The 24,123-nt window shown below is 36.9% G+C and overlaps 1 protein-coding gene across 1 annotated transcript in view; it reads right to left on the bottom strand.

Annotated features, from left to right (window-relative positions):
* MINDY2 (MINDY lysine 48 deubiquitinase 2) overlaps positions 1 to 24,123 on the bottom strand; it is a 165,098-nt gene that overhangs the window by 76,774 nt on the left and 64,201 nt on the right. Inside the window, exons 3-4 of the mRNA XM_007958427.2 lie at positions 21,144 to 21,208; positions 10,495 to 10,653 (exon numbers count right to left, since the gene is read on the bottom strand). Coding sequence (XP_007956618.1) covers positions 10,495 to 10,653; positions 21,144 to 21,208 — 224 coding nt within the window. The remainder of the gene's footprint in view (positions 1 to 10,494; positions 10,654 to 21,143; positions 21,209 to 24,123) is intronic.

The raw sequence follows: 24,123 nt of genomic DNA on the forward strand, positions 1-24,123 counted from the left end.
TCACTCAAGGAAGTCTGTAGTTCGGAATGCCGTTCTTCCAGATTGTCCTTGGAATATCATTGCAAGCAGGCCCCTAGGGAAACTCCCCTTGGGCAGACTGGCCACTCAGAACTCAGTCATGTGATCCCATCATGGGAACACCCACACAGAACTGGGGTCCAGCCAAGTTGACACACAGCTCCAACCATCAGAGGAGCCATTGCATTGTGGGAAATTGCAGTCAATGTTATGAGACAAAGTGTATGTGAGCCACTGTATGGAAAGTAAATTTGCTTTGTAAACTTTCACCCAAATCACAATAAACATTGAAAAAAAAATTTCTACTTTTATTGGTTGTTCTATGGATTACTGTATACACCTTTAATTTATCACAATCTTCTTTAGGTTAATAATAACTTAAATTCAGTAAAATATAACATCTTTATAATAGTATCTGCCAATTAATGCTTCTTCCTTTGTGCTATTGTTTATATATATATGTGTGTATATATATATGTATATGTATATGTGTGTATATATATATATATATAGGGAGCTCTGGTAGCATAGTGCCTAAGGCGCTTGACTGCTAACCAGAAGGCAGGCAGTTCAAAGCCACCAGCCACTCCTCGGAAGGAAGGTTGGGCAATCCTACTTTCGTAGTGATACTGCCTCGGAAACCCAAGGAGGGGTCGCTATGAGTCGGGGCCGACTCCACGGCACATAACAACAACAACATATATATATATATATATTTAGATATGCAGTAAGCCAAATAATTTGTACTGATTTACCTTCAAGTCCACTGATTTCCTTCTGCCACCTTGCTAAGCCCATCTGATCAATTTTTCATTTCATATATTTTATCTCCTCAGAAGAAAGATTGGGCAATCTACTTCCATAGAGATACCGCCTTGGAAACCCAAGGATGGGTCACTGTGAGTCAGAATTGACTCGACTGCAGTGAGTTTGGTTTTTTTATTATTATTATTTATATAGTACTTTTAGAGTTTACAATTTCCATATGCTTCTTTTTATGACCTGTATTTCTCTATTTCAACTCTTTAATGACTCATGGTTAGCATATTTTTCTCATATTCTTTAAAGATAGTTTTAATTCTTTCAATGTATTTCTAGTATCTGCTTTTGAAATATGTATGTGTTAAATCTAACATCCAGACACACTCAAAATCAGTTTCTCAGACTTTTTTTGCTATGTATGGATCATGAATTTTCCTGTTTCTTTGTACGTCCAGTAATTTTTGGTTGAAAAATAGACATTTCAGAAAATACATTACAGCAATTCTGCATTCTGTTGGGGTATTTTTAGTATAAGCTAAAATAGAAAGCTTTAAATAAGAACCAGAGTCTCATAGCCCAATACTTAACATGTCTAAGTTTCATTTGAAAATCACTCATCATACCAAGATCCAGGAAGATCTCAAACTAAATGAAAAATGGTGATTAAAAGCTCCCAACACAAACATGATAGAGATGTCAGAATTATTTATCAGAAATTTTAAAGTAGCCATGATAAAAATGCTTCAACAAGCAATTACAGACACATTTGAAACAAATGAACATATAGGAAGCCCCAACAAAGCAATAGAAAGCCTCAGCAAGTAAGTAGAAGATATAAAGGAGAACCAAATGGAAAGTTTAGAACTTAAAAATACAATAACTAAAATAAAAAGCTCAACAGATGCACTCAACTGCAGAGTAGAGAAGAGAGATGAAATAATCAGTGAACTAAAAGACAGAACAACAGAAATTACCCAATCTGAACAACAGAGAGAAAATATGCTGGGGATGGGGGTGGGGGGTGGGCACACAGAGCCTTAGGGCTCTGTACCTATGTAATGTTCAGGCAACTAGTGCCCCTTCCCCAAAAAAAGAGGATAAAGAACAGGGTGTTGAGAAGTACTTTAAGAAATAATAGCTGAAAATTGCCCAAATTCGGCAAAAGATATAAATATATAGATTAAAGATGCTAAGTGAACCCCAAAAAGAATAAAATTAAAGAAATCTATATGAGAGATATCATAGTCAAACTTCTGAAAACAAAAGACAAGGACAAAAGCTTGAAAGCAATAAGGAAGAAATGACATCTTACCTACAGGGGAAAAACATTGCAAATGACAACAGAATTTCTCATCAGAAACTATGGAGGCCACAAAAAAATGACAGAGCATTTTTCAAATCTGTGAAACAAAACAATTATAAACTCAAATCCTATACTGAGTAAAAATATCCTTGAGGAATAAAAGGGAAATCAAATTATTCTCAGGTAAAGGAAAACTAAGAAAGTATCTCATCAGCAGACCTATCTTGAAAGGATGGCTCAAGAAAGTTCTGTTAGTACAAAGAAAAGGATAAAAGAAGGAATCCTGAAACACAAGAAGACATGATAAGTAAATATATGAGTAAAAACAATAGACTTTCTTTCTCCTCTTGAGTTTTCTAAATTATGTTTAATTGTTGTTGTTGTTATGTGCTGTCGAGTCGGACCTGACTCATAGCGACCCCTCCTTGGGTTTCCGAGGCAGTATCACTACGAAAGTAGATTGCCCCATCTTCCTTCCGAGGAATTGCTGGTGGGTTTGAACAGCCAGCCTTCTGGTTAGCAGTCAAGTGCTTTAGCCACTATGCTACCAGAGCTCCCAAATTATGTTTAATAGTGGGAGCAAAAATGATAAATCTCTGATGCAGTTCTAAACATATATAGAAAAAATATCTAAGTCAATTATAAATGGGTGGAGGTAAAGAGATGTGCAGGGAGGTAAGGTTTCTATTATTTCACTCAAAATTGTAAAATGACAACACTATAGTTACGCAGTGTCATACCTAAAGCAATCACTAAAAAAACTTTGCCAAGAGACTCTAAATAAATCAAAATGGACTCCTAAAAATGTTCAAGTAGCTCACAGAAGGGAGGGGAAAAATAAAAGACCACAGAAAACAAAAAATAAAATGGCAAATTTAAACCTAACCTATCAATAATTTCATAAAATGTAAATGGCATTAATATACCAAATAGAAGATAGTTACGGGCAAAATGGATTCACAACTATGGCCCCAACTCTGCTGTCTACAAGAAACTCACCTCAAATGTAATGATATAGGGAGACTGAAAGTAAAAGAAGGAAAAAATACCATGCAAACATTAATCAAAGGAAATACAAATGGTTATATTAATATTAAACAAAGAAAACTTCAGAGCAAAGAAAATAAACATAGAGACACAGAGAAAATACATAATGATAATAGGGTCAATCCATGAAGATGACATACTGTGTGCCTTCAAGTTGATTCTGACTCACAGCTACCCTATAAGAGAGAGGGTAACTGCCCCATCATGTTTCCTAGGCTATAATCTTTACAGGAGCAGATCATAAGGTCTTATCTCTCATTGAGTAGCTACTGAGTTCAAAACACTGAACTTCTGGTTAGCAGCCAAACGTTTTAACCACTGCACCACCCAGGCTCCTTCAAGAGGACATAGCAAACCTAAATGTATACATGCCAAATGACAGAGTTGAAACAAAATCTGAGATAACTGAAAGGAGAAAGACATCATGAGATTTGAAGATTTCAATACCCTTCTCTCAACAAGTGATGGAACAACTAAACAGAAAACCAGTAAGGATACAGAACTCAGAGAAACCATCAACTAATGGGATTTAATCAACATTTATTGAACACTCCACCCAATAATGTACCTTGTTTCCAAGCATCCACAGAACATATATCAAGATAGAGCATGTCCTGACCACAAAAGAAACTTCAACAAATCTAGAAGAATTTAAATCACATAGAATATATTGTCTGATGATAATGGAATCAATCTAGAAATCAGTAGCAGAAACATAACAAAATAATCTCCACTCACTTGGGAAGTAATCAGTATACTTCTAAATAACCCATGCTTCAAGAAGTCTCAAGGGTAATAAAAAATACATTGAATTGAGTTAAAATGAAAATACAATGTATCAAAATTTATGGGATACAGTTAATACAGAACTGAGAGAAATTTATACCACTAAATGCATACATTAGAAAAGAGAAAAATGTCTCAAATCAATAATCTAACCTCTTGGCAGACAATGGTCCTATAAGTTTATGTGAATGATCAGAATTCCCAGGTGTATAGTAGAGCTGACAAGGGGCAAGGTTGTGGTCACTGCTTGGTCACAGCCAGCTACCCAGAGGGACCGAGTAGTTGAACCTGTGGACAGGTTTGGGACCATAGTTGCAGGGGACATCAAGCTCAATTGGCATATACTATACAAAACATTGTTCCACCTCCTACTTTGGCGAGTAGCAACTGGGATCTTAAAAGCTAGCAAGCTGCCATCTAGATGCAACGATGGGCCTCTCCTCATCCAGAGCAAAGAAGAATGAAGAAAACTAAAAATTCATGGAAACAATAAGTCCTATGGACTGGTATACCATCCAATCTGCAACCTATACAACTATGAGACCAGAAGAACTAGATGGTGCCCGGCTACCACTGTCATCCACTTGGAAGGGGATCTATGTAGGATATCCTTGATAGAGAGGGAGAACAATGTGGAACAAAACTCAAAATCATTTGGAGATTTAAAAAAAAAAAGGGGGTGGGGGACCAGGTTTGCTGGTCCAATAGAGCCTGGTGGAACCTCTGAGATTATGGCCCCTAGCTGCCCTTCAGGTCTGGAATTGAACCCACACCTGTGGTTTCCAGACAAACAAAAGACAGACATACTAGTTGAACACTTACCTGAGGTGGATACACTCCTTGGAGAGAACAATCATGGGAGAAAGAAGGGCTGCTTGTGCACAGAGAGACAGCTCAGGGGGCAGGAGTGCATGGAGGGATGGACACAGGGAAGAGGTAACTACAGGGAGGAAGTAGGAGGGGAGCTGTTGCATTGTGGTAAATTGGGGTCAATGTCATGAGACAAAGTGTATGTGAATTGCTGTATGGAAAGTGAATTTGCTCTGTAAATTTTCACCCAAATCAGTTTTTTTAAAAAAATAAATAATAATCTAACCTCTCACCTCCAGAATTTAAGAACAAACTAAACCCAAAGCAAGCAGAAGCAAGGTGATAATATAGAACAGAAATCAACAAGATTCAAAACAGAAAAATAGAGGAATATCAATGAAACAAAGAATTGGTTATTTAAAAGATCAATAAAATTGACTAACAAAAAAGAGAGAAAACAAAAATGACCAATATCAGGAATGAAACAGGGTATATCACTACAGTCACTGCAGACATAAAATGGATGATAAAGGAATATGCCTCTTCCTCACTTAACAACTATTGCATTATCTGATATTTCACATTTACAACTATAGTAAAAATCTACTATTCTGCACATTAGCAATGTACATCTGTCCAAGATGTGAGGCAAGAGTAACAATGGCTGTGATAGTTAAGGTTATGTGTCAATTTAGGTGGCCCATGATTCTCAGTAATTTGGTAATTATGTAATGATGTAATTTGGCTATTATGTCCCCCATTTTGTGATTTGATATAGTCATCCTCCATTTTCACATAACACCAATTTTTGCTTAATGACCTGGTCTTTGGAACCATGTCAGTAAGTGAGGAGTGGGTATACTATAAATAATTCTGTACAGATAAATCTGACAATTTAAACAAAATTGACAATTTTCTTGAAAAACACAGTCACCAAGCTCATCAAATATGAATAAATAATTTAGATAACACCATAAATGTAGATGGAATTGAATTCTATTTAAAATGACATAATTACAGTAATCAACACTGTGATATTGGCAGAGGACAAGATACACTGATCCACGGGACAGAACAGAGAACCCAGAAATAGATTTACACAAATATACCCAACTGATTTTGACCAAGGAGCTAAAGCAATGCAATGAAGGTGAAGCAAGTAGACATCAATAGGCAAAAAAATGAACCTGATTTATATCATATAGCTTTTATAAAAATTAAATAAAAATGGATCATGGACTGAAATGTAAAATGCAAAACCATAAAATGTTTAGAAAACACAAAAGAGAATCTTTAGGAATTAGTGCTAGGACAAGAGTTCTTAGATATAACACCAAAGTAAACTATATAAAAGGAAAAACTGATAAATTAGACTTAATCAAAATTAAAAACTTTTCTTCAGCAACAGATCCTATTAAGAAATTGTGAAGACAAGCTACAGAGTGGGAGACAATATTTACAAACCACATATATAACAAAGGATTAGTATCTAGAATACATAAAGAACTCTCAAAACTCAATACAAAAAAACTCAAAAGCCAACCCATTGCCATAGAGTCTATTCTGACTCATCACAACCCCCACTGGATTTCAAAGGCTGTAAATATTTATGGAAATAGATTGCCCACCTTCCATGGAGCAGCTGGTGGGGTCAAACCACCTATTTTTTGGTTAGCAGGTGTGGTGTAGTGAATTACATGGCTTGGCTTTTCTAGCCACAGTCTTTAAAACTCTCACTGGATTACTGTGAGTAGCTGCTTTTAAACTCTTGATTATTAAAATCATACAACAGGGTTATTTCTGTTGGAACAGCAGGAAGTAATTTTCTGGGAAAGTTCACTCTCTCTCAGGTGTGTAGAACTCATCATGATGTTGGGATTGGTTGATTTTGCCACTCTGCCACGCTCAAAATGAACCCTCCTAGAGGCAGAAGGAATCTGTCTGCTAAGAGAGACGTGCTGCTGAGAGAGACACCTGGCCTAGAGACAGTGACAGTGGAACCAAGAAGCACGAGACAGAGCAGTGGACTTACCTAGCCCACAGAGACAGAGGCCAGGCCAAGAGGCCAAGGGCCAGAGAGGTGTGTCTAAGGGCACGCAAAGAGACTGTCCTGGCCAAAGAACTGTACCCTGAGTGCATTCCTGAATTTGAATTGAAGCCTGTTGCTTTCCTAATAACCCAAATGTGTGAGTTCTGTGTGGCCACTGCAGTGAATTATCAAACCCAGCAGAGAGGTGGTGGGTGCTGCGAGAGGGGCAGTTGGTGTCAAGGTTGGTAAGAGGGCTGGAGGGTGGTGGCATGTCTGGCCTCATAGGAACAGGCCTTGGACTGCTGATGGTGATTTTGTCTTCCTCTTGTAGAGTCAGAGGAGGTCAAAAGATGCCACCTCCCTGCTCCATTAGCAGCAGCCCAATGCCTTAACCACAGTGCCACCAGAACACCCTTCAACTCAGTAATACCTAGCAATTCCACTCCTAAGTGGAATTCTTCAAAGCAGAGACTAAAAACAAGGTTCATTGCAATTCACAATAACCAAAAGGTAGAAACAACCTAAATACTCATCAATGGATAAATAGATAAACAAAACGTGGTACATATACATAATGGAATATTACTCAGCCAGATACATGCTACAATACAGAGGAAGGTTGAAGTAATTGTGCTGAGTGAAATAAGTCCATAACAAAAGGACAAATACTGTTATGATCTCACTTAAATAAAAAGACAAGAACAGGCAAAAGTATAGAGACCAAAGTTTATAGTGGTTACCAAGGGCAGGAAGGAGGAGGAAAGAGAGGTATTGCTTATGCAATACTGAGTTTTGGTTTACAGTGATAGAAAATTCACATTGATTAAGGGTAAAGTTGCACAGTTGCACAGCTGATTAATGTACTTGCTGTCAATAAATTGTACACCTGTAAAAAGTTAAATTGGCACAACTGTGATAGATATGTTTACAACAATGACCAAAAAAAAAAGTAGCTGCTGAGGCTGGTTATGAACAACAAAATACCTCATGGGATCTGGTTCCTAGGTTTAGAGGCTTAGGGTCATGTTTACATGGGACATCTCAGGTGATTGGCCGAATATCACAGTGAGTGCTTCTGTTCTACCTCCTACTTTGCTGCATAGTGTCTAGGGTAAGTGTGCAAGTGGCCATTCAACTTACCATTGTTCTCCACATGCCTGGAGCAACAGAGGAAGAAGGAAGAGTCGGGAATAGAAGAACTATATGGAATGTGTGGCTAATTGCCTCCATGAACAATTGCCTCCCTTGCCATGAGAACAGATGGTGCCTGGCTATCAGTACTGAACATTTTCATTAAAGATTCCTTAGAAGAATCCTGATCAAAAGGGCAGAAATGCAGAACAGAATTTCAAATTCTCATGGACTCCAGACTTTCTGGAGGCATGGAGTCCAGATGATCCCTGAACATATTGCCCTAAGAAAATCTTTAAATCTTAAACCAAACATAGCTCTTGAAGTTGTCTTAAAACCAAACAATAGTTTAGCTTAGCTAGTAAAGAATGTCTTCCCTGAGCACTGTGCTCTTCTAAGATCTACCTCTATGGAGTCAAACTGATTGCAGCAATTTCAAAGATTAGATAGGAAACTTAGGGGGCAGTGAATTTACGTTAATGAAAGAACAATTCAGAAAAGGAGGATGCGAATGGTTGCACAACTTGAAGAATGTAACCAATGTTACTGAATTATAATGGTAGAAATTGTAAAACTGGTGTAATGGTCTGCTGTGTGTATTCTCAATGACCACAACAAAAACAAATGCATTTATACACACACACAACTCGATAGTAAAAGATATCTTATTAGAAAATGAGCAAAAAACATGAAGAGACATTTCACTGAAGAGGATATACAAGTGACAAATAAGCACAAGAAAAAGATGTTCAACATCATTAGTCACACAATAAATGCACAATTAAAACCACATTGAGATATCACTACAGAACTATAAGAATAATTAAAATAAAAAATAGTGACAATACCAAATTGCTGGCAAGGACACAGAATAATTGTAACACTCACATTGCTAGAGGGAAGATAAACTTTTGGTACAGGCACTCTAGAAAATAGTTTGGCAATTTCTTAAAAAGTACACATACAACTACCATATACCAGCAACTGTACTTTTAGGCATTATCCCAGAGGGATGCAAACTTAGGGTCATAGAAAAACCTGTATACAAATGTTTATAACAGCTTTCTTCATAATGGCAAAAAACTAGAAGGAATCTAGATGTCCCTTAATGAGTGAATAGTTAAACTGTGGTATACACATATCATGGAATAGTACTCAGCAATAAAAAAGAACATATGTTTATACACACAACTAACCGATGAATTCCCCAGAGAATTATGAGAGTGTGTGTGTTTGTGTTTGTGTGTGTGTGTGTTTTGGGGGGAGAACAAATACAGAAGGATGCATCTTGTATGATTTCATCTACATAGCATTCTTGAAATGAAAAAACTATTGAAATGGAGAGAAGACCAGTAGTATTAAGGAAGCTGTAGAGGCAGGAGGGAAGTGTGTGTGACTATAAAAGGGCAGCGTGAAGGATTCTTGCAGTGATGGAAATGTTTGAATCTTGGCTGAATCAATTTTAATATTCTGGTTGTGACACTGTTCCATACTTTGTAAGATATTACCATTGGGATAACTGGTGAAAAGATACAAGGGAATGCTCTGATAATTCTTTACCAGTACATGTGAATCTATAATTATCTCATGCAAATAACATGTAAATAACCTATAATAATCTTAAAACAGTGGTCATAGACACTACAGAACAGTACAGAAGTAGACAAAAGCCAGATCACTGGAACAGAGAAGATTCTATCCTACATAAGAATTTAGTATATGATAAAGGGTTTTTTTCCTTCCTTTTGCCCTTCCAGCTCCATTCTTCACCCTTCCCTAATCTACTACATGTGTGACCAGGCTGATCTCTATGGACTATAACAACTAGAATCCTTGTCATTAATTTTTAGTTGGATTTGGTCAATGGAAGCCACAGACAGGCCAGTAGAGACTGGGAAGAATAAAGTCACAGTATTTATTTACCTTCAATCCTTCAATGCGGGGCCACAATTTGATAGTAACTGCAATTTTATATGAAAGGTTACACTCCTATCAAACAGCACTATTCTTTAGGAATTGTTCTTGCTCTGTTATAATTCCTCCCCTTGCTCTTTCAGGGTTAGGATATTTAAGTACGGATACGTTTACTTCTAGTTTTCCGTTTTACCCAATATATCCATTTCTTCAACAAATTTTTATTAATTACCTACTACATGCCAGACACTAACCCGAGTTCTAAATATATGACAGTGAATAAACCCTTTTGCTAACTCTAGGATACTTCATCATCCCTTGCTTGTTTCCCTTAACTTTGTTTACAACTTTATATATTGTCTCTTCCTGAAACTTTGTTCAGTTATTCTTGAATGTGTCGTCTACTTCTTGTCAAGACCATGATGTACTTGCCAGAGGCAAAACAGGCAAAACCTGGAATGCTAGACTAGTAAATACAAGGATCTTGATACTATCACTTGGTCATTGTTCATATGGAAGTGTATAGTTCAAGTGATGGAAATTTGGGATAGCTGTGTTCATAAATGTTGTATTATTATAAAATATTTTTCAAAGGATAGAATTATGTATCAGAAAATATAACTCCAGATTAATTTGCCAAATTTATAAATTATAACTGTATATGTGTTTATTTAATTAACATTTTTCTACTTACCTGAGGGTCCACTAACCATCCATGGTACAGAGGAATATCAAGAAGATCAAATACTATGCATTCTGGTGTATATTCAAATATTCGAACACCAGTAAATTTTACATTTACATCCAGACCTGTCTGTAGTTTGTGCAAAATTGCCATAGCATCACTCATATTCTGAAAACAGAAAGAGGAAGAGAACAGATAACAAAAATCAAAACAATAAAAAAAGATATTTAAGTGCAAGCATATTTACTCCTAATTTTTCATTTTATCCAACTCATTCATTTCTTCAACAAATTTTTATTAAGTACCTCTTATATGCTCGGCACTAATCTGAGCTTGAAACAGTGAACAAAACAGTCACTGCTCTCACAGAACTTACATTTTACTGGAAGAGACAAACATATCAATATATAATGTCAAGTACTGGCAAGAAAAATTGAACGGGATGAAGACATACAAAGTGACAGGAATGAGGAACCAATTTTAGACCAGGAAGTCTAAAATCAAAGAGGAAGGCTATTTTGAAAATGACATCTAAACAGAGACCAAAGCACTGAGCCTTGGTAACCTCATGGGGAAAGAGCAACTTAGACAAAGTGGATACCAGGGTACTCTGATGTAGAAATGAATTTATTAGTATGTTCATAGAACAGCAAGGAGTCTAGTCTGGCTAGAGTAGAATAAGTGAAGTGAAAAATAGAAGGAAATGTGAGAGACTGTTAGAGGCTGGATCACAAAGACACATTGGCCAAATTAAGGAGTCATTATGTCCACATCAGTTTTCTTAATAGATGTGGTCACGTAAGTCTGTAATGAAGATTATTTTAAAATATGCTTTGACAGAGTTTTAACATACTAAATACATATAATCATAACATGCTAAATACATTTATTTGATGGAACAAAAATAAATGCATAAAATTTAATAAACTTTTATTGAATTCCTACTGTTGAGCAGACACTGTGCTAGACACTAAAGATACAAAAGCTTAGAAGCTACTGGAGGAGCATACAGCAGAAAGGTTAAACAAGAAATAAATCCTCCTATTAAAACTAGGTGACTCATTTGAAATTTTAATTAAAATAAGAAATTTAGGTCACATAAACAAAGTTCTATTTTACCCAAAAACTTACAAAATTTCATTTTGAGAGACTGTACAGACTGAAAATAGAAACTATTCAAATGCTATAAATTCACAAATGGTAGATTTTATAACAAGATAACATTGTTAGTCTTTGACCTTTGTCAACTTTATCTATTCCAAATACCAATCTTTCCCCCAAACAGTGTATTTTTTCAACCTTCCCAAAAGATTGAGCCTTTAAAAAGAAACAGGTTAGGCTGACGTCTACAAAGGTGCAATATTCCTTGTTACCCTTGTACCCCCGCGGTGTAGCAAATTACATGGTACAGTTCTCTAGCCATAGTCTTAGTAACTCCCACTTTGCCATGAGCAACTGAATAGCTGGCTGTTAAAGTTATCCACCTGGTGTGTATCTGTTGGAGCAGCATGAAGCAATCTTATGGGAAGGATTGCCCTCCCTCTTGCTCTGGTTCTGCGTTTTGGCTCATTGTCATCTCATCCCTGGATTTGGGACAGCAGCTGTCATCTGAACTGCTGATTGAGGTTCATCAAACCCCGAGAATTGGGCAGATCCTCCAGACCTACTTACAGACCTGGGACTTGCCCACCTGCCAGCCTCCCAGCCTCCACCACCACTATGTGGGATGATCCCTTGGGTGTCTGTGAGTTCTGAGAGATGTTACAGTGAAATACAGAACCCTAAGACAAGGGGGGAGATTAGAGAGGAAGAGTTAATGTCTGAAATGATGGAGTGACAAAGTAGTTTAGACATCTGGGACATCTTTAACCTCTGCATCATGGGGACCAGCCTTGTGCTGATCTTTCTAAAAGAGATTGTTCAATCAACCCCGCAGCTTTTTGGTAAACAGAGTTGTGGCTATCCTCCACCTCCACCCACTTTCTGAACTAGAATTCCATCCTGATCTAGGTGCCCTGCAACCACTGCCTTCTGGGCAGACAGGAACTGGTCCCAGTACTAGATGCCCTGTTGCCAGGCACCCTTTGAGATATTAGAAATTTTTTCTGAGACCACATACCCTACATGCAGCTGGCTTTTGGGATGACAGGAACTTTTTTCTGGGAATAGGACCCTGCTCCCAGTTATCTTTTGAGACAGCAGGAATTCTGTCAGGGTCTACAAGCCCTGCTCACAGCTGCTTTTTGAGCTGGCTGGAACTCCCTCTGGAACCAGATGCCTTGCTTCCAATCACCTTTAGGACCGGCAGAAACTTTTTCTAGGTCCAGGAGCCCTGCCCACAGACACTGGATCATCAGGAACTAGTCTGAAATCTAGTAGCTTATCCCCAGTTGTGTTCTAAGTAGATAGGAACTAGCTGCTAGATCAGCCACCCTACTGCAAGCAGCATTTTGGGCTGGCAAGAAGTTGTGCTGGGTCCAGATGCCCTACACTAAGCCCAACTTTAGGGATGGCAGGAACTTTTTCTGGGAGTAGGAGCCCTGTGCCCAGCTGCCTTTTGGGACAGCAGTGACTTCTTCTGAGAGCAGATGCCCTATCTCTAGCCGCATTTTGAGCAGGTAGGAATTCCTTTTGAAACCAGATGATTTTCTCCCACTTCTGTCTGGCTCAGCAAGAATTTTTATCAGGTACAGATACCATGCCCCCAGACATATTCTAGACAACAGGAACTCTTCTGAAATCAGATGCCTTGCACCTAGTTCCCTCATGGGCAGGAAGGAACTAATACCAGAGCGAGGTGCCCTGCTCCCCATTGACTACTTGGCCAGTAGAAACAGAGCACAGGTGCCCTGTCCCATCTTCCCAGTTTTGTTTTTTGTTTGTTTGTTTAAAAATTTATTTTTTTTCCTCTTTTTTTCCTAGATTATTATTTTTCTCTCTCTCCCTTTCCTGGTTTTTCCTTTCACTTTATTTTACTTTTTCTCTCCTTCCCTGTTCCCTTCTTTTTACTTTCTTTTCATTTTTTTTAATCTTATGGTTCTGCCTGTCCCTTGGTTTTCTTTTTGTATTCTTCTAATTTTTTTCTTTATTATTCTTTTTCTCTTGCTCTCTTCTCTTTGTTCCCCCTCACCAGATACTGTGAGGTGTTTTGTCTTTGTCCTTCTTTATTATTTTTTTTTTTTTCATTTATTGCCTTTTCAGGGTTTTTTTTTTTTTTTTTTTTTTGCAATTGTTGCTGTGTGTTTATGCAATACATGTTTTTTATTCTCTTATTTTATTTTGTTTTACCAGGTGGAAAACAGCAACCATGCCTACATGATCCAATCACACCTGCACTTCCTACAGCCTTATCTACTGGGAGAGGACAACCCTCTGCTTCTGCACCAACTGACCAATGAAAGATGGCAGCCAATACCAGCCCAATTCACCCTCAATTGCTCTTCACAAACAGCTAACAGAGCTATGCACATACTCTCACCCTCTCTATCATACCCATCAGGAGACAGGTATTAAGTTCCTAAATGCTGTCAGACTACCAAATATAGTAGAAATAAAAATATAACAATAGCACAATGTCTCAGAGACAACTGACAAATTCAGTTCACACAAACAAGTAAGATAAATTAGTACAAACAAGGGACCAAGATACAAACCCAGAAAATATCAGTGAGGAAGAAGCAGCTATGGAACTGCATGGTAAAGAATTCAAATGAATTATATTTAGGTACCTAGAATGGACTAAGAGACAGATCAAGGAAACTAAAGAAAACTAAGGAAAACATAGACAAAACTCCAGAACAATTTAGGAAGACAATATAAGAACAAACTGACAAGATAAATAAAAAATTAGAAATGATACAACAACTACAAATAGAAATCTAAAAGATGAATACAAAATTTAAGAATGAGATAACACATTGAATGGGCAAGGAAGTAGAATCAAATCAATGGAAAACAGAATTAGTGAGACTGAAAGACAAAACCCTCAATACTACCTTGTTAAGGGATCGATTAAAAAAAAAAAAAATCAAAACAAAATTAAGAAAGCCTAAGATCCATGTGAGATACCATAAAGAGAAATAACTTATGTGTGATTGGAATCACAAAAGAGGAAGAGACAAAGAAAACCATACAGAAAACTGTCAAAGATGTCTTGGAAGAGAATTTCACTAATATGATGAAAGATAAGAAGATATCCATTTAAGAAGTTCAACAAACCCCAAACAGGATAGACCCCAAAAGAAAATCACCAAGGCATATCATAATCAAAATCACCAAAACCAAAGACAAAGAAAGTATCCTAAAAGCAGCATGGGAAAAACAAAAAGTTACCTTCAAAGGGCAACAAATAAGACTTAAGCTGTGACTTTTTTGGCAGAAACCATGCAGGTGAGAAGGCAATGGGACGATACATACAAAATCTTGAAAGAAAAAAAATGTCCAACCAAGAATTATATACCCAGCAAAACTGTCCTTCAAATATGATGCTGAAATTAGGACATGTCCAGATAAACAGAAATTAAGGGAATTTGTTATAAACAGACCAACCTTACAAGAGATGCTAAAAGGAGTCCTTCAGACAGAGAACCAACAACAGCTGATAACAACCAATGATTAACACATATGATGACATAACCCAGAAACCAATCCAGTTATAAACCAAACCAAACTCACTGCCATTGAGTTCAAATCTGACTCCTAGCAACCCCTCATTGGGTTTCCAAGGCAGTATCACCATGCAAGTAGATTGCCCAACCTTCCTTCTGAGGAATAGCTGGTGGGTTTGAACCACCAGCCTTCTGGTTAGCAGTCAATTGCCTTAGGCACTATGCCACCAGAGCTCCTAATCCAGTTATAGAAGTATTCAAAGTAAAATAAGCTTACAAGATTGAAAACAGAACCAGAGACATCAATTAGCATATGAGGACTACTACAAACCAAAAACAAGGAACAAATAGTGTAGTGACAGAACTTTTAAATGATGTGGAAGGCAAGACAATTGTGAGATAGAAAAGAATGTTCTAAACTTGGGAAGAAAATAGTAAGTCACGGGGTAATCTCAAAGAAAAATAATAAACTTTTGCATCAAAATAAAAAAGAGGACAAATATTTAGCAAATACTAAAACAACAGCAATGAAGGAAATGATGACATGATTCATAAACACAATGAGCTCAGCGCAGAAAATTATATGGAACAAAGAAATCAACACCACCATGAAAAAACACAAAACAAAATGATAGCAATAAATTCATAAATGTTGATAATTACACTGAATGTAAATGGATTAAATCCACCACTCAAGAGACAAAGAGCTGCAGACTGCATAAGAAAACATTACCCATCAATATGCTGTCTACAAGAGACACACATTAGAGACAAAGACAAAAATACAATAAAATTCAAAGGGTGGAAAAAGATCTATCAAGCAAGAGGCGATCAAAAAAGGAGTGGCAATATTAATTTCTGATAAAATTGATTTGAAGACAAAAATGACCATAAGAGACAAGGAATGACATTATATAATGATTAAAGGATCAACTGAACAAGAGGGCATAACCATAATAAGTGTCTATGCACACAATGAAAGAGCCCCAAAATACATAAATCAGACTTTAATCAAATTGAAAAGACAAATAGATGATTCCACAGTAATAGTAGGAGACTTTAATACACCACATTCAGTAAAAGATTGAACTGGAAAGAAACTCAACAAAGACAAGGAAGAACTAAACAATACAATCAACCAACTTGACCTTATATACATATACAGAGCACTCACCTCATAACAGCACAATACATTCATTTCCAGCACACATGAAACACTCTCCAGGACAGACCACAAAGCAAACCTCAATAAATTTAAAAATATTGAAACTACCAGGGGTGGGAGAGGAGGGGAGGAAAACACTGGATAGATAGATAGGTAGATAGATAGATAAACAGATAGATAAAAACACCAAAATACTGCAAAGCATATTCTCAGATCACAATGCTATAAAAATTAGATATCAATACTAGGAAGATCAGTGGAAAAAGAGCAAAGACATGGAAACTCAATAACAACCTTCATAAAAAATACTGAGTAACAGAAGAAATTAAAAAAAAAAAAAAAAGGAAATGAAAAAGTTCCTTGAATCAAACAAGAACAAAAACACATGTCAAAATCTCTGGGACACAGCAAAAGCAGTGATCAGAGGGCAATTTATAGTAATATATGCACACATCTGGTAGCATAGTATCTAAGGTATTTGACTCCTAACCAGAAGGCCAGTGGTTTGAACCCACCAGCCACTCCTCATAAGGAAGGCTGGGCAATCTACTTCCATAGTGATACCACCTTGGAAACCCAAGGAGGGGTCGCTATGAGTTGAATCCAACTTGACAGCAGCGAGTTTTGAGTAGCATGCACACATCAAAAAAGAAAGAGACAAAATCAACACCTTACCCCAACATCACCAACAACTGGAAAAAGAGCAGCAAAAAAGTCTATAGTCAGTCATAAGAAGACAGGAAATAATAAAGATTGGAGCAGAAATAAATGAGACACAAAATACAAAGAAAACAGAAAATATCAACACGAGTAGAAGTTGCTTCGTGGAAAAGATTAAAAAAGTTGACAAACCACTGGCAAACTTAACAAAGGAAAGGAGGGAGCAGACACAAATTACACAAATAAGAAATGAAATGGGTGACATCCCAACAGAAACAATCAGAATAAAAGGGATAATACCAGGATACTATGAAGAACTGGGCTCCAACAAATTTGAAAACCTAGAAGAAATAGACAGATTTCTAGAAAATATACTACTTATCTAATCTAACACAGACTGAGGTGGAAAATTTAAACAGACCCATAACAAAAGAAGAATGGGTCATAAAAAATTCCCAATAAAAATAAGTCCTGGTCCAGATGGTTTCACTGGAGAGTTCTACTAAACGTTCAGAGAACTGACATCAATCCTACTCAAACTATTCCAGAACACAGAAAAGGATGGAGTTCTCCCAAATTCATTTTATGAAGCAAGTATAACTTTGATACCAAAACCAGGCAAAGACATCACTAAAAAGGAAAATTACAGACCAATATGCCTCATGACTACAGATGCAAAAATGTTCAACAAAATCCTAGCCAACAGACTTTAACAACAAATCAAAAAAATACTACATCATCACCAAGTGGTATTCATACCAGGTATGCAAGGATGGTTCAACATTAGAAAAAGAATCAATGTAATTCATCATATAAGTAAAATAAAGGAAAAGAACTATGTGTATATATCAATGATGCAGAAAAGGCATTTGATAAAAATCTAACACCCATTCCTGATAAACACTATCAGAAAAACAGTTCCTCAACATAATATATGGCATATATACAAAACCAATAGACAAAATTATTCTCTATGCAGAGAGACTGAGACCATTCCCCTTACGGACAGGAACCAGACAAGGATGCCCTCTATAACCACTTCCATTCAACACTGTATTGGAAGTCCTAGCCAGGGCAATAAGGCAAGAAAGGGAAATAAAAGGCATCCAATCTGGTAAGGAAGAAGTAAAACTATCCCTATTAGCAGATGGTATGATCCTATATATACAAAACCCAAGAGACTCAGCAAGGAAACTACTGTAACTAAGTGAAAGATTTAGCATAGTGGTAGGTTACAAGATCAACATACAAAAAATCAGTTGGATTCCCCTATACTAGCAAAGAAATTGCTGAGAAGGAAATAAGGAAATCAATATCATTTACAACAGCTATCAGAGAGATAAAATACTTGGGAATAAATCTTACCAGGGACACAAAAGGCCTGTACAAAGAAAACTACAAAACACTGCTTCAAGAAACCATGAGGGATCTACATAAATGGAAGAATATACTATGCTCGTGGATAGGACAATTGAAAATACCAATACTACGCAAAGCAAAATATACATTAAATGCAATTCCAATCCAGAGTCTACCAACATTCTTCAAGGATACAGAAAAACCTGTAAAATAAATTTTATATGGAAAGGAAAGAGACCTCAGATAAGCAAAGCACTATTGATGAATGATGAACAAAGTACGAGGTCTCACACTCCTGGATCTCAAAATCTACTACACAGCCACAGTAGTCAAAACTGCCTGGTACTGATACAATAGACACACAGACTAGTGGAACCGAACTGAGAACCCAGAAATAGATCCATCAACCTATGATCAGCTGATATTTGACAAAGGGCTGAAATCCATTAAATAGGGAAGAAATGCTATGGTGCTAGCAAAACTGGACATGCATTTGCAGAAAAATGAAACAAGATCCACACCTCACATCACATATAAAAACTAAATCAAGATGGATCAAAGACTTAAATGTGAAAATTAACACTACAAAGTTTATCAAAGAAAAAATAGGGGCAAACTTAAAACCAACCTCACAGCCATCGAGTCGATTCGGACTCATAGTGACTACCACTGGGTTTCTGAGGAGGTAAATCTTTACAGAAGTAGCTAGCCCCATCTTCCTTCTGTGGAGTGGTTGGTGGGTTTGAACCACCAACTTTTTGGTCAGCAATCAAATACCTTAGGCACTGTACCACCAGAGCTCCCTCTGGGGCAAACTTAGGGGCCCTAATTTATGGCATAAATAGACCATCAAGCATAACTCAAAATGCACAAACAGCAGAAGATAAATTAAATGATTGGGACTTCTAAAAATTAAATTTTTATATACATAAAAAGACTTCTCCAAAAGAGTAAAAAGATAACCTACGGATATGGGAAAAAACATATCTAACAAGGGACTTACCTCTAAAACTTATTAAAAAAAACCTCCAACACCTCAACAGCAAATTAGACAAATAATAGAATTAAAAAATGGGCAGAAGACATGAACAGATACTTCACCAAAGAAGATATTCAGGCTGCTAACAAACACATGAAGAAGTGTTCACGATCTTTAGCCATTAGAGAGATGCAAATCAAAATAACGAGGTAACATCTCACACCAGCACTGATAGCAAAGTTCAAGAATACAGAAAATAACAAGTTTCTCTAAGCCAGTACTTAAACTGTTTCTTAGAATTCTTCTGAAAGGTGCTTCTAACATGGTGAAATATTTCAAATTTAAATACAAAACATATTTTAAAAATATATCTGCAGTAATTAAAAAACTTGTCATAAATACAAGCATACTGTATTTTCTTGGGTGTCAGGGCATCTATCATTAGATAAACTGGGAAAATATACTCTTTGTTTACATTACAACTTCTGGTGAAGTGGTTTTAATTAGGAAAATTGCAGCTTCACATTGGTCTCCCTAGAATTTAAGCTTGAACATTGTTCTCATAAATAAATCCTGAGGTTGATGTGAACTTACGAATATCATCTATAATCCTCAAATTCAAATTTTTGTATTAATCAACATAGGTTCATTGATGGAAATAAGAAATTAAATAAGATTGATAAATAAATTATGTAAATTGAATCTTGTCACTTTATACTTATAAAATATCATCTACTGGTTTTATACATTGGAGTTTCACATAAGATTTTATTTGAAAAGAGCTTTCCATCCCTAAAAATGTATGAATATCATGCTCTAAGCTATAAATTCACCCAATAAAATTTAAATAAATTCAGCCTAGGAACTTGGCTTTAGCTTTAGATTTCCTAACTTTTACAAATGAAGCATGTGATATACTGGCTTTTCAATTCTATTGTTGTTGTTGTTATGTGCCGTCGAGTCAGACCCGACTCATAGCGACCCCTCCTTGGGTTTCTTTCTGGAAGTAGATTGCCCCATCTTCCTTCCGAGGAGTGGCTGGTGGGTTTGAATCACCAGCCTTCTGGTTAGCAGTCAAGTGCCTTTAGGCACTATGCTACCAGAGCTCCTCTTTTACCAATTGATTATTTGAACATTCAAACTCAAGAAATTTTGCAATACTGACATGACTTTTGCTTCCCTTTTGCCAATTTGATGTTGTTGAAAGTATGGACAAAGAGTTACTTTGAAAGTAAATATGAAGGATACAATGATGTCTATTTCTTTCCTGGATAATATGTCTTTCCACTGCAAGAAACTGATTACTTCTTGCCTTCGATTGCCAAGGCAAAGAAAATTAAGTTCTGCTCTTTCTTCTATTTCCAATAAATTTTGTAAGCCCATTGACACTTCCCATATTAAAGAACAAGTTCTCTAAAAGAACATTACAAAATATGAGGGCAAATTGAAACTAGGAAACAAAAGAATTTATCCTAATAACATATTAGACATCATTTGTTCAACTTTTTCCTAAATATAATTATAAAATATAAATAAAAGGAAGAAAGACGATTCAATGACAACTTCAGTTGAGTCAATATTTTAAGAAAAATACCAGGTTATCATTCCACATAGATTTATAGAAAGATATCTATGATCTTTCTACATAGCATGTCATATAGACCAGGGATTGGCAAAGTATTGCTTGGGGGCCAAATCCAGCATGTTAACTAAGAATGGTTTTTACATTTTCAAAGGGTTATAAAAAAGAATATGCAATAAGCACTATATATTGCCCACAAAGCCTAAAATACTTACTACTTGATTCTTTACAGAAAGCATCTGCTAATCACTGATAAAAGATCAATAAATATATCCACAAATTAATAGAACAAATTGTGTTTATTACCTGCTCATAGTTTAAACGTTGAATTTCTGAAATTTCTTTTGGCTTTGCATCAAGCATGTAATCACCTATGAAGAGAAATTGTGAAAATTCCTTTTTAAAGAATTATTTTTTCTGATTATAGATTTTAATAATAAATTTTCAAACATTCAGCAATACATGACATATAAAGTTGATGACCCAATTCTACCCAGAGAAAACTGATGTTAACTGTTTGTTGTAGTCTCACATGTTCTCTTTATACTATAATGCTTTTATAACTTTCTTTTTTCTTCCACTATATAATGTACTTGAGCATCTTTCCTTTCCAATGTTACTAAATATATAGCTCTCTCATTCTTTGTAATAGTTGTATCCAAAAAACCTCAAACTCGCTGCCATAGAGTAGATTCTGACTCATAGTGACCCTATAGGACAGAGCACAACTGCCCCTTGTAGGGTTTCCAAGGCTGCAATCTTTACACAGGGAGAAGACTGTCCAACCTTTCTCCCACAAAGTGGCTGGTGGATTTGAACCACTGACCTTTTGGTTGGTGGTCAAGTACTTAAACCACTGTGCCACCCGAGCTCTTTAATGCCTATATAAACAACAACAACAACAAAAAAAAAAACAGTGCCCTCAAGTTGATTCTGACACATAGTGACCTCCAGTTGGTTTCCAAGGCTGTGAATCTTTACAGAAGTAGATTGCCTCATCTTGCTCTGACTGAGCAGCTGGAGTGTTTGAACAGCCAACCTTCTGGTTAGTAGTCAAATGCCTTATTCACTACACCACCAGAACTAGCAAGCTAGCATATCCCAAATGACCATTTGGAAAAGAGAAGACACTGTCAACTCTGGGCAAAATTTGAATGTTTCATCATTGACCTCCTATTTACAGCACATCTATATCAAACAGATAACTTTTTTTTTTTTTTTTTTTTTTAAGTCAGACACCACCACCATCCCAGCAACTATTTTCCTTAGTATAATACTATGCTAGTTATATCAACATACGAACTATTTTGGATGGCTGAAGTCATAATATACATTCCAATGCTAAGCCTATGTATGACCCTGCTCCAAATAATTCTAGTAACAAAAATTCCCAAATTAAAACTCACTTACTCTTTCTCCTCTAATATTTGCCAATCAAAATTCCCACTCCCTTTGGTCACCAAAGTTAGGTGTTAGGAAAGCAATTAACACCTTCTCATATAATCCTTCTACTGGTGTTTGCTTATTAACTCAAAAGCACATGTGATTCCTGTAGAGAACTGGAGTAATCTCTGGAGGAGAAAATTCAAATAGCTTAGAAAGTTAAACAATTTTGTCTGGTAGCACTGGCCCCAAAGAAGGTAACTTTTTTTGTTTGAGTCAGTCTTCTGAATCTCTTTCCTCCCACAACTTTTTTTCACTTTCCTCACACCTCCCATGAGGATATACTTTTATGCTGTCCCTAGTTGTTGTGGGAGCTCTGGTAGCATAGTGGCTAAGACACTTGCCTGCTAGCCAGACAGCTGGCGGTTCAAACCCACCAGCCACTCCTCGGAAGGAAGGTTGGGCAATCCTACTTCCGTAGTGATACTGCCTCGGAAACCCAAGGCGGGGTCGCTATGAGTCGGGTTTGACTCGACGGCACATAACAACAACTAGTTGTTGTTGTTTGCCGTCGAGTCAGCCCCGACTCATTAGGCAGGCTAAATACTAGGGGCAGCATAAAAGTAGTATCTACTGGGGGTCTTGAAGCAGTTTTAAAGCGTCGCCCGGAAGCAGAGATGGGCACCGGGGGTTTTGCAGCATCTTTAGAGGGCAGCCCAGAAGCAGAGCCAGGCGTCAGGGATTTTGGATCAGCTTTAAGGGTGGCCAGGAAGGGGAACCAGGCATGAGGTTTGGAGCAGCTTTAAGGGAAGCCAGGAAGTGAGTGGAGCAGTTTGGAACAACTAAGGGAGACAAATTTTTCTGTCAGTTTGTCATCCTATGGTGGCTTGTGTGTTGCTATGGGGCTGCAGGCTATGCCACCAGTGCTGCAAATACCAGCAGGGTAACCCATGGTGGACAGGTTTCAGCAAAGCTTCCAGACTAGGACAGGCTTGGAAAAAGGAAGAGGCCATGCACTTCTCAAAGAATTGGCCAATGAAAACCTTATGAATAGCAGTGAAACACTGTCCGATATATTACTGGAAAACGTTATGAATTGCCTTGAAACACTGTCCAAAGTAGTACCGGAAGATGAACCCCTCAGGTTGGAAGGCATTCAAAATACAACTGGGGAAGAGTTGCCTCATCAGAGCAGAGCCAAATTTGATGATATGGATGGAGTAAAGCTTTCAGGACCTCCATTTGCAGATGTGACACAACTCAAAATGAGAAGAAACAGCTGCAAATATCCATTCATAATCGGAACATGGAATGTATGAAGTATGAATCTAGGAAAACTAGAAGTTGTCAAAAATGAAATGGAATGCATAAAGATTGATATCCTAGGCATTAGTGAGCTGAAATAGACTGCTTTTGGTCATTCTGAATCAGACAACCATATGATCTACTATCCCAGGAATGACAAATTGAAGAGGAATGGTATGACATTCATCATCACAAAGAATGTCTTAAGGTCTATTCTGAAGTACAATGCTGTCAGTGATAGGATAATATCCATATGCCTGCAAGGAAGACCAGTTAATATTACTATTATTCAAATTTACGCACCAACCACCAAAGCCAAAGATGAGGAAATTGAAGATTTTTGCAAACTTCTGCAGTCTGAAACTTACCAAAGATTCAATCAAGATGTGTTGAGTATCACTGGTGATTGGAATGCAAAAGTTGGAAACAAAGAATCACCAGTAGTTGGAAAATATGGCCTTGGTGATAGAAATAATGCTGGAGATCACATGATAAAATTTTGCAAGACCAACGATTTACTCATTGCAAATACCTTTCTTCAACAACAAAAATGACAGCTATACACGTGGGCTTTGCCAGAAGGAGTACACAGGAATTA

This window comes from Orycteropus afer, unplaced genomic scaffold, assembly GCF_000298275.1.
Source record: "Orycteropus afer afer isolate SDZICR_OR568_19922 unplaced genomic scaffold, OryAfe1.0 scaffold00015, whole genome shotgun sequence".
Classification (NCBI taxonomy): Eukaryota; Metazoa; Chordata; class Mammalia; order Tubulidentata; family Orycteropodidae; genus Orycteropus; species Orycteropus afer.